At 37.8% G+C, this 12,643-nt stretch overlaps 1 protein-coding gene across 1 annotated transcript; it reads left to right on the forward strand.

Annotated features, from left to right (window-relative positions):
- Positions 1–8,172: 8,172 nt before the first annotated feature.
- LOC103715519 (protein CUP-SHAPED COTYLEDON 2-like) lies at positions 8,173–11,972 on the forward strand. Its single transcript, XM_008803174.4, has 3 exons — positions 8,173–8,765; positions 9,808–10,079; positions 11,283–11,972. The coding sequence occupies exons 1-3, from the start codon at positions 8,597–8,599 to the stop codon at positions 11,769–11,771; spliced, it is 930 nt and encodes a 309-aa protein (XP_008801396.2). The 5' UTR covers positions 8,173–8,596; the 3' UTR covers positions 11,772–11,972.
- The last annotated feature ends 671 nt before the right edge of the window (positions 11,973–12,643 follow it).

A 12,643-nucleotide genomic window follows, 5' to 3' on the forward strand; every position in this document is an offset into this window, starting at 1 on the left:
ATAGACCATGCGGTAGATGATAAAAGATAGATTGTGATTACTAAACTATTTGATATATGAGATAGCTTGAGCTTGTAGCTCGCCTTATCTATCCTCCTCTCTTGTTGTGAATAATTATTCATCCATTTATCCTTTCATTTGGCCTACCCCCTTTATCATTTGGTATCAGAGCTTGTGATTACGCTCTTGGGTTATTCTCTTCTTTCTCATGGAGGCATGAAGAGATAGAGGACGACGTGGCAACAAAATGAGGGACAAAAGGGATGATGAACTTCAAGCACTTCGAAGACAAGTCGAAGAACTTACTTTCATCTTGAGCGCCGAGAAGCTCGTAGCGAGCGAGGTGGTTTAAGCCGTGGGTTTTCTAGTGACAAATCCGATGTGAATCCATTTGCCAATCATGGAGGACGATTCGAAAGAATATTGTGTCGTGATTTCCACATTTTGAAGATTGATTTATTGAAATTCCATGGTCGCCTTCAACCCGAAGAGTTTCTTGAATGCATGGCTTAGCGCCATAATTCTTTGAATATAAGAAGACATTGGAGATTCAAAGAGTGAAGCTTGTTACTATAAGGCTTCATAATTATGCTTCAGCATTGTGAGATAGAGTTCAAGAGATGCAGCTTCGCAAAGAAAAGCCTAAGATTTCTTTTTAGGAGAAAATGAAATCTAGGCTTAAGGAGAAATTCTTTCTAGTGGATTTTGCTTAAATGGCCTTTTCTCAATTCAACAATTTTTGTCAATAGTCTAGATGTGTGATTGATTACACTGAATAATTCTACAAGCTAATGGCTCACAATAATCTTAAAGAATTTGAAGAACAACTTGTGCAAGGTATGTTGGAGGTCTAAGAATTTCAATTCGGGATGAACTAGAATGCACCCCCCCCCCCCCTCCTCCCAAAAATCACTACTAATTAAAACTTTTTTCTGTTGTCTATATGAATTATAATGCAACACTCCAGAGATCAGCTGAACCTGGTGGATTATCTACAAAACACTACATGCATCAGGTCCCAACCTGAAGAGTCCTTGTAAATTTGTTAGCCCAAAGTTACGAAGAGGAAGTTCAAGCCTAGCATACTATTATAATTAGGGCTTTATTGGGGCTTCAACGCATAACAACCTTCGGAGTATTATTGCGTTCTTGCTTGCGTGCTACCATTTGTTTCCTTATAAGATCATCAAAACAATATTGCGAAAGCTTCTTAGAGCTTACCAATTACAAGATCTAACATCTTAGGCATTACCGCGAGAGAGAGAGAGAGAGAGAGAGAGAGAGAGAGAGAGAGAGAGAGAGAGGGTTTAACCAGTATGAATGGAAATACCCGAAGCTACAAGTGATTAGTGTCTCAATCATTCTTTCTTCTACTGTCTTATATATTTCTAAGATGCCTCCCCTCTTCCTGTCTATTGAACTTACACGAATCCAGACTCTATGTTGATGGATTGACTAATTGAGAAGAAAAATTACTTGGACTGTCTAATTTTATATATCGCCAGCACTCCAAAATAAGGGTTACCAACGTTCTGAATTCTACATAACCTGAAATATTTATGACACCCAGAAAGATTTTGCTGAAGAATGCTAGAAACTAGCATCGTACAAGGTTTATATCACTTCGTTTCTCACCAATGAGATCTTATGGATGCACACCTGAATTCAAGACACTGCTTATAATTTTAACAAACAACTTTGATCTTTGGTGGGCCTACTTGATTTCTCGTGAGTGATTAAATTGCCAGGGCGAACCAACCTTCTGGTATACCGGCCATTATCCAGAAACAAGATCCATATAAATTATGGTAGCGTTTGATAAGTAAATCTACTGATATATGGATGCCTGAAGCAATGTTTCTACTGAGTCTTACTGATCACTCTGAGGTTTTGGCCCACCATTCTAACCCAAAAATAGCGTATGGAAACGAGCTTAGAGCGTTCTCCACCCTCTTTAATTCTCTCATTTTGAACTGCCCATCACTCACCGTCTTCACATGCAATCTTGTCGATGCAATAGGATAACGTGGTGGTCTGGAACTTCCTCATTGCAACTTTGTTTTAGGTGATGCCACCAACCCTGTATATGGCTACCTGGAGGACCATAATCAGATAGTTCAAGAAACTAGTCATGTTTACTGTCTTACTATGGGCCGGTGAACCAACCCATTTCAAGAAATCTTTTAAAAGTTATACTCAAAAGTTAGGAACACGTCTTGGATAGAAGATATTATCCTTAAGCAACCACAAGTATCTAAAATTATGTATGACTAAATACATCAGCAGGAATGGGAGAGAGGGGAGAGAGCTCCAAAAAGAAGATCAGACACAAATGTAACTCTCATGGTCATCAATAACTCAAATCCTTATAATAACAAGTGTGTTTCAAGAAAGAAAATAATCAGTTCTTGCTGAATGTCATTGTCACATTGCGCTTGAAGATTTGAGATCATGGTGTAGCACAGCAATTGATTCAGGCGGATGGATATCCCGGGAACTTGAAGTTTAATGATGCTGCGCATGTCTGTTGAATGTTTCAATGTTGGAATAAATAATGCTTGGTAGACAAATTCCAGCAACGGTGCGGAGATGTCTGCGACAAACGATGGCGTGTATGTGTTTCTAACAAACAACTCCGATGTGAATCAACACTTTGAAGTCGGCCGTTGTTTACAGTCGTGATTTTGAGCAGCTTTGGAAAAGCTATTAGCATTTCGTATAACCATTCCTTCAATTTCTTGACGCACTAAAAAAATGGTTAGATAACTCATCAAGTGTAGTTTAATTATCGGTCAATCTGTGTTATATCTCAATCCCAGTGACTATAATCTTGTTTTTCTACGTCGTAGTCAGTCAGACACTACAAAACTAATCCTCTAATCTACAACGCACTATTTCGTCTACCCGGATGTTCCATCTAATAATGTCATGACAGTGATCAAAACTTGCATGAAATTTCTTACTTTGAAGTGCTTGACAAGTTATTCAGGAGAACCATGCGTGTTCTAGTCTTCCATTTCTTTGCAGATATTATTGAAAAAAAGTGTTTTTCTTCTCATGAATCTCGACTTGAGCACTTAATTAAATTTTCTAGATAGACTGAATACTGGGTTCCTTGCAAGATCTCATAGAATTATTCAAAGATCAACTATAACATGGTTATTGCTTTTTAACACATGTACATAAAATTTATAAGTGATGGGAAAACTATATATGTGTCTGAATTTTTGTAATGAACAATTACTTTTAACCTTGCAATGATTATAAGCTAAAAATCATCTATTACAAGTCTCAATCGAGCCTTTTTATCTGTGAATTTGTTGATATTTGATAAGAATTATTAGATTGGAGTTCCCATTTATGGAACTTTTATTTGTTAGATAGGTTATATATTAAGAGAGCACGAGCTTATTATTTCTACACAATTGCTTTATCATAAGAAGATTAGTATATGACAAGATCTGTGCAATGCAGAGGCACAACCAAAATGTACAGATAGAATGCCAGAAACTATAACGCAATATATTATTTTAGCATGGATCAGAATGTAATCATGTATTATTTTAGAAAGAGTTACCTTGTAAACTATCATCACAATATAAAGAATTCATGATCCCATGTTTTAATTAATTAATGGTATTGCCATGATTTTAGTCCTATCATTAAAAACACTTGCATTCCTGAATGGTTCTTGTTCTTTACCAAAAAAAAGGGAAATGGTTCTTGTGAGGAAGATTGTAACTACAAGGATTACATGAGAAGCTTCCCATTAAAAAGTAGAGCATAGAGAAATGCATAACCATGACAACAGAATAATGCCAACTAAAATTTTAATGTTTGCACTCTCATGACACTAATATCATGTTGATTATGCAAGCGATCAGTGTCTTCTTTTAAAAAAGAAGAATGGCCATGTGAAAATGGCTCTTTAGGAATAAGTATCAGAAAGGCTACATCAATGTGAACACATTAGTCGAAGTTCGCAAACAATCAGAAGAACAGAAAAATTTTAAACTATGATCAAAATCCATCAATCAGACAATAATAACTTTTGATATTTGTTTGCATTCTGGTAACTCGTTCTACTGAGACCCTGGTTATCAGTTCAATAATACATGAGTAGTTATAATTTCTTTCTTGCATTAAACCACCATAACTTCCCACCCTCAACGACAAAGGATATATTTTTTTTAAAAAAAGCTTTAAACGACTTGGTAATGGTACCAAGAAAAATAATACCTGCCCTTGTAGGTTCGGTTCAGTGTAACAAGGTGAAAGTCCCATTCAAGAACATAAAATGACACCGAAGCCGCCCCGAATTTTTTTTATGCTGAAGTGTTTGACAAGCAAATGAGAAAGTAAAATCTAAGATATCCCTATCCATCATTTGTTTATAGAGAAGCCTCTTTACTATGCTCCATGAATCTACAAGGCCATCATAGAACATGTAACTGAATCAAAGAAGAAGTATTCAAAAGCATGTGTTAATTTACATGACATGACTGAAATAAAGTCTCTAATACATGTCTATGTCATAATTATAGAGAAATCTTGAAGGAAGTGAAATCAAACTGCTCTTTTCAATTTATGCAACCATTTTACATCTGGAAGTGTTCTTACTAATGTTTCTTGCTTTTTTGATGAATGCTAAGGGCATCTTTTTTATTAGAAGGTAAACAGAGGTTGCTCTCATGTGCAGTCCAATTATGAAATTTGGAAATGGAGAGGAAAGTTATTGCAGCAATTTCTATCGTTCATGCAGTGAGCATCTGCTTTCGTCATATCATAGTTTCTAAAACAAACAATAGGCAGATTTTGAAGAGCAAACAAAGAGGAAAACAAATCTTATGGGAAAGAATTTTGAGTTGTTCGGAAGCATGAATTATAACCATTTTACTAGAATGGATTTCCCTATAAATATGGTTTATATAACACCGTAAAGTGAACATTTTTGTTATCTTGTGACAGTATTATTTTGAAAGAGCCAAGAGGGAGAAATATACTCCTTGCTTGATGTCCATCATCATGCTCACATGATCACCCATCAACACTACACACATGAATATTGAAGCATGTTCCAAACATTTACAATGAAATTAGTTGCACTGACAGATGCAGACAACCTAACACTGAAAAAATATTTGAAGCCTGCCAATATTTTGAAACAACTTTAGAAACATATCTGTCAGATACATCAGTCAAACTTACATATATGATCTTAATCTCTTCTAGGTATGCAATTGCCAAACACAGTTAGATATTGTTGAGGAGTTGATAGAGACACTGCATGCATATTTTTGCATATTTCTCTAATATGTGATGGTGGGTGGAGAACATGAAGATGGGTTCAAAACTTACATGCCATTCCAGGTTTTGAAGTGTTTGATACGTAAAGCCGGCTGCAGACATTAGAAAAGCTTGTTCATCACTATACGAAGGTAGCTTCTTTGAGTCTTCCCTTGGTCATAACCAAAGAAGCATTAAGCTGACAGAAAGTGATACTGGCATTGAAAATAGTAAGCAATTTGTTGTTTTTTTGTATTTGTCTTGCTACTAAGATGCAAAAGCGAGCAAGCAATTGGTTTTGCAATTTTGCTAAAGGCATGCAAGATCAAACTTCAAGACAGAACATTCTTACTTCTATCTAAATTATTCTCTAAAATGCCCTGTTCTAGTTTAATAAATTTTGGCAGACCATAGCACAAAACCACAGATATGGAAACTACAATTAAGCGATTGGAACTGCTAGCTATCTGCCATCATGGTTTAATACTCCCCAAGACTTGGTCTCTAGATCCAAAGAATGGGAGTCAGTCTAAGTTTAGACCCAGAAGGATAATCTCTCAATCATACACAGCATCTGGTTGACTAAGGCAAGCCACGTGCACATACACATACATACACAGATATATACATACATACATACATAAGAGAGAGAGAGAGAGAGAGAGAGAGAGAGAGAGAGAGAGAGATTCTTCATGCAAAAAAAAAAAAGACAATTGATGAGTAGACTGATGTCTGTTTCCTCCTTGATCTGCATCAGTTACAATGCAATATGACTGTCCTTGCATCGAACGCCAGATTCGTCAATCGTCATTCATTCATCTTATTCTTCAGACATAGATTTCGAATAACAGGAACCGCTCCTGCACCATTGCTTAACATACTCAGAACTCCAAGCGTGCTCTTGTACTACTGGAGGCTGGAGTGCAACTAGCTTAAACCACATAAAGTATAATCTTATCCGTATGACATCCAAAATAATAGAAACCCTAGTCTCCCCCTCCCTGGTAGATAAATTAAAGATGTTGTTGTATTCTACAGGCCAAAATAAAAAAAAGTCCTACCCCCGTCCAAAAGGGAGAAAAAAAGGATTGTGTGAGAATCCAAAGGAAGAATGGTTCTTTTCCAAGCTCGGGAAGGTCAGGCCAAAAAGCCTGGCAAAAGGAAGAATGTTTCTCGATGAGCACACTGCTTCCTCTTTCTCAAGAGATGTCTAATAAATTTGTGAATTAAAACACAATAGCGTCCAACTTTCACTGGTTTCTAGTACCCCAACGGACCCCCCGCCCACTGGAATTTGAAACACAAACACAAAAAAGGACTTCCAAATAGACACACCTTTGGAAGGAAAGGATAGCTGAAGGGAATAAAAGAAGTCCATATAGACAAATATTTGGAAGGAAAGGATAGCTGAAGGGAATAAAAGAAGCCAAACTGTACGTCTGTACCCCACAAAACCCTAATTTTGGGCACGTAGAGAATTCAAAAGAGACAATAGTCATCAAACTATTTCCCTTTAATAAATGTGTTTTTTTATTGTTTAGTGGTGAGCGGTTTGCGTGTGAGGGGACCCGGAACCGGCTCGCCTGACCGACTGCTCCCCGGGTCAAAGAGGTCGGTTGGGACGTCAGCTGGGCCCAGGACTGACGTGGAAACGCACGAGTGGCTGGACCATTTGCCAGGCGACCCGCTCGCACGTGGCGCGTTGTTGACTGCTCGAGCCTTTGGTCGGGAACTCAGAATCTAAGGAGTGTGTGATTACGTGACCCGATCCGTGTGGGATGTCATCTTCTTTTGTGAGGCGTCCTATTATGCCAATTTTACCCCCATGCATTATTTAAAGTATTGTAGTACCCCCACCGAAAAAAAACGGACAGAGACCTAGAAGTTGACGATTTTCTAATCCTGGATCTTACGTCCTTCGTTTAATATGGCATGTGAGAGACTTGTAAGAATGCATAAGCCAAGAGTTTATCTGTTTTATCTTTATTTTTAAAGGAAAAAAAAGTTGGTGCTCTACATAAGCTTTCAATATATTGCTTAGAATATTAGAAATTAGCTACTAAGGCCAACCTGTTACATGTGGAAAAGTTAATAAAATAGAATGATGCTAATTTAGCAAAGTATTTGAGAAACTGAATATTTGAAATAAGAAGGTAATGATATTTACATCAATTACTTAATAATTTCTAAATTTTTCAATATTGCAAATAATTTATTATTTTTGGGGCAGTTAACTAAGAATAACTTGCTGCAAAAATCTCTGGTCAATTAATCTTATAATTTTTCTAATTATACATAGATTTTTCACATTTAGTTCATAAAAACTCTAAATCATTTTAAATATTTGATTTACCAAGAATAACTTATCTTGTAACCTATTATAATTAATGAATCAAGACAAAGCAGAATTTTTTTTTTTTTATAGACATCTAATTTCTATCCTATCATATAAAATTCTAGAAATATTTTACTTCTCAAAGCATTCGAATAATCATAAGCCTGGTGTCTGCCCAATGCAAAAGCTATTAACAATGCATCCATGAAATAAAACTTACAATTATCATTCCTTCAAATAATTAATGGAATTGAAATATGCTAGTGTCACAAGTTAATTATACGTACCCATGCGGTGTGGGTAAGATGGTAAAATTGCAGCAGCAATAGAAGACAACTGGTCACCATAGCCTCAACATTGTTTTAGTGACATATGAATTGGAGGATTTGATACCCTTTATCATCTTGTGAGTGAAGACCCTTAGTTGGTAAGAGCTTCATGAATACACTATCTCCACAGCAAAAGCTTAAATCTCAAACTTCTTGCGGGCTTGGTGCGAAGAAAGACCTGTAGCTAGCTTCCCTATATAATAATCCGAGAGACAGCGGCCCAAAGGCAACGGAGCTGCCGTGTGTTTCTCCTTGACCAACAACCTCAGCCCCTCTATTTATCAATATCATATTGTTTGTTAGCCACCACAGTTTACACCTTCCCCTCCTTTCCTTCCTTCCCTTACCCTTAGTATGTCGCTTAGAAAATCCAATTATCGTACAATAATTTCTTGTACTAAACGTAAGTTTTGATGTTCGCTTCCAAATCCTAATTCTCGATCTGAGCACAAAGGTAGTCATCAAGTAGGTCAAGTAAGGTGAAGGACCCCATCATCAATCTATTTGGAGTTTAGGGTTTCTTTCATAGTCTGAGCTTGTTCATAGGAGATTCGAAGTTCCGAGTAGCATACGATCTTTGTACGTTGAGTGTCTTGATAGGTTTATGTAAGGGTTTAGTTGTTCTGACCAAAAAAGAGGAACAGACATGGAAGGAGGGGATAAGGAGGAGCAGCTGCCTCCCGGATTTAGGTTTCATCCCACAGATGAAGAGCTCATCACTTTCTACCTGAGCCACAAGATATCCGAGGCTAATTTTAGTGCAAGAGCGATCACTGAGGTCGACCTCAACAAGTGCGAGCCATGGGATCTCCCAGGTAGCAATCTCAATACATAATTTTCCCTTTTTTTTGGTGTAAATTATGACTAACTATATATTTCAAGTAGGCGTTTTTTGACAAGCTTCAGATTTTATTAGAATGTCAAAGAAATTGAACTTTTACAAGGAATATTTTCATTCCTGCACAGATGTGATTTTTTTTTCCTAAGAGCAGTCCTTAGATGTATAAAATGGGTATAGCACGCATGATGTCTCATATCAACTGATACTGAGCATGCCTTAACAATCTTTTAAAAATATTATTTGTTTCATAAAATTATGTCATGTTGAATTCTGATCATCGCTCGATCTTTATATGAAATTATAGTGCATAGTTAGAGAAAAAAAAGCTTGGCAAGGTAGTCAAACATTTCATCTCCCTAATAAAAATTTGATGGGATTGTTATAATTAGTTTGATTCTATCTGCCAACGAATAATAGAACGCCCATTTGTATTTCTATAAATGAAACGCCAATTGCCTTTGCTTCCATACACAACTGTTTTCAAGTAATTTGTAACCACTGTGTTTTGGTGTCCTTTTATATCTTGAAAGAATTTCATAGCTAATCTGATATACAAAGCAAAAGATGAGTCATTTTCCATTATAATCTAAAAGAACATAAGGCCTGAATTGGAAATCATAAAACATTGTCATAAGCCATCTGAGGGTTTTTTTTCCTTTTCCCCTTTCTGCAGAGAGAGAGAGAGAGAGAGTTCCTTATATTTTGTTTTGTTCCGAGGTATGACGGAGAGAGATTTTTTTTCTGTTTTGTTTTGTTCAACGTTTTAGCAAAGAATGGTTTCTCATCTTCTACAAAGTTGGTGACCGGTAGAAAACATTACAAGCCAGGTTATAAGTTTTAAGAAAAAACGTATGCTACTGTCTCTCCAACCTCGGCAAGTTTTTCCAAATTGTTTTCCTTTCTTCATTCACGCTATCTCATCTCGCTGAAGGTTTTTTCTTTTTCTTTTTTTGAACGCCGAAATAGCCACACCAATTTTGTTCTCTCTCCTAATGAAATCTTGAATCTGTTATTAGCTAAGGCGAAGATGGGAGAAAAGGAATGGTATTTCTTCAGCCTACGCGACCGCAAGTACCCGACCGGAGTCCGAACGAACCGAGCGACGAACGCCGGCTACTGGAAGACGACCGGCAAAGACAAGGAGATCTTCAGTGGCCAGACCTCGGAGCTTGTAGGGTTGAAGAAGACGCTGGTCTTCTACAAAGGAAGAGCTCCAAGAGGGGAGAAGACCAACTGGGTCATGCATGAGTACCGCCTGCAACCCAAATCTGCCACCAAAGCCAACAAGGTAATTCACTTCCATTGAGGAGTCTTTCCAAACTCATAAAAGAAAATCTTAGGAAAAAACTAGGGAAACATACCTGAGATCATTCAAGTCGGTTGTGTTCTTGTATCATTTCGCGTCTACTAACAGTTTTGGACCTTGTCGAATTACAAAGGTTATATGCTATAATGGCGACGTCGCAAACGATGTCATATCTATAACAGCCAAATTAGGTAATGGTCTTTATGAATATACTTCTATTGTTTATATATATATATATAATATTTATATCAATTAATATTTTATAAACGTATTTCTACTATATATAATAAAAGGATTTCACCACATTCCACATATAGTGATTGTCTACTAGCACCGTTATTGTACGGTCGTTGTCCATTATTTCCCATCATAAAACTCATAAAGTTCATATAGGGCAAAATAATGTTACTTTACTATCAATATTACACAATATTTAGAGGTGTACGTCTTATGTAATGCTTTCAAGTTAGAAGGGCCAGTTTTCCCATATCACTGCCATTCACAAATAATTGTATTGTTTAATAATAATATCTGAATATGAACAAATCAAACATTGTTATTTCACTGTTAGCCATCAGTTCTTGTTTTAGCAACCAACAACGGCCCCTAATAATTAGTAACTAAATAACATACAGAAAAGTTGTAAGTTCTTTTAACAAGGTTAGCATCTATTAGTTTTGTATTTGCAGCAGCCACTCAGTAATGGCCTTCTACATGCTATGGTCGGCAGAGTCCGATTTTAGGAAAAGCGTGCTTGATATTAGCTTATTTTTATATGTATATGTATTTAGCGTCAGAAAGTTAACCTAAAAGATCATGCAGTATCGCAAGATATTGCAAATTAAGATATCATATCAAGATTCAAAAGTGCAATAGTCAGCTGATACAGATGTCTGGTTACTCATGTAAAGATGAGATCATGGGAGAAATTAAAATCAAACGAGTCTGGAACTCTGGTATCGGTGATGCGAGGTGGCAAATAATGCCCGTAAATAGGCATGACAGGTTCCAGTAAGTTGCAGCTAACAAAGAGCAACATTCAAGTACAATGTTTGTCACCTTCTCCCAAAAAGTAAATAGTAATTAAAGTTCATCCTCTTCCTTTATACTCTCTCTCTCGCTGCTTATCTCTATCTGTCTGATATCCAAGATAGGATATGATATAACATGTTGAAGGTGACACAGGACGAGTGGGTGGTCTGCCGTGTGTTCATGAAGAGCTCCAGCGGGAAGAAGTACCTGTCGAGCCAGCCCCGCGGCAACCCCTACCACCACCACCTGGGCATGGTCCAGCCGGAGGCATGCCACTTCGGAGTAGGCGGCCGCGGCTACCTCAACACCAACGCCGACCTCGTGGAGCTGTCCAGGTTCGCCAGGGGCACTCCGGGATCGAACCTCCCCATCCAGCCCCAGTTCAACTTCCCTCCCTACAACCTCTCCGGCCTCAACGTCAACCTGGGGCCCCTGAGGACCATGCCGGTCCCTCTAGCCCAGCAGCCACAGCTGGTGCCCGAGCCGCCCTCGTCGATGCTGGCCAATAACTGCGTCATGGCAGCGGACGGGGGATTCAGTATCGCGGACGGGGTCGTGACTTCTGCCGGGACCGGGGTAAGGTACCACCAGCAAATGGACCCATGCGTCGAATTCGATCAGGGCTACTGGCCTTCTTACTGACCAAATAGTGGAAGGACGGAAGCCTCCACTGATGCATGGAGTTTATTGCGACCTGCTCTTCTTGTTTGCATCATTACTTGTAGTACCGGAGCTTTTTGCTTCATGTTCTCTTCTTCAGCTACTGTAACTTTTTGGTTTCTTTGAAAGTTGAACAATTGTTAAATGCAAGCGTCACTATACTAGTGAGTGATCGATATGGTATTTCACGGCTGATAAGGAATAACTTAAATAGATGCTGATCGATTCTTCTATATATCCATAAGTTTCTAATAATCTTCGAGAAGAAAACGTTTTCGAGCTATGCAGCTGGGGATGACAGGATAAACGCAGAGGCCGAAGAGTGATTCGAGAGCTATAATATATTACAATGGAATACTTATTGAAAGATTTGGTGTCTGAATAATATATGTGGACAAAATACGGGGTAAGATCTTTGAAAAGATCGATACTAGGCTTGTACGTCGAGGCCTTCAATATAATGTAGTTGATCGGGAGAAGAGTCCTGTTTCCTCCTTATTCCCTCAGGGCTCGTTTGGTTCACGGGAAGTATTTTTCCTCTTAGGAATATGATTCCTGGGAATCAAGGATACCTAGGAAAGTACTTTTGGCATGTTTGGTTAACCATGGGAAAGTGACAAATTTCTAAAGTGTTTATGTTTGGTTGACCATCCACTTTCCTAGGAAAGTTATATATAATTCCTATTATGCCCTTAATAAAAATTAGGTCTTTAATGCCTCTTTAATGCTTCTTTAATGCTGAAGGGTCTTTTTGGGAAAAAATAAAAAAGGAGTGATTCCCACCTCATGGGAAAGTAACTTTCCCATGTTTCTCATGGAAAAGACTTTCCCATAAAATGTGGGAATCATATTCC

Source organism: Phoenix dactylifera, chromosome 7 (assembly GCF_009389715.1).
Source record: "Phoenix dactylifera cultivar Barhee BC4 chromosome 7, palm_55x_up_171113_PBpolish2nd_filt_p, whole genome shotgun sequence".
Taxonomy (NCBI): Eukaryota; Viridiplantae; Streptophyta; class Magnoliopsida; order Arecales; family Arecaceae; genus Phoenix; species Phoenix dactylifera.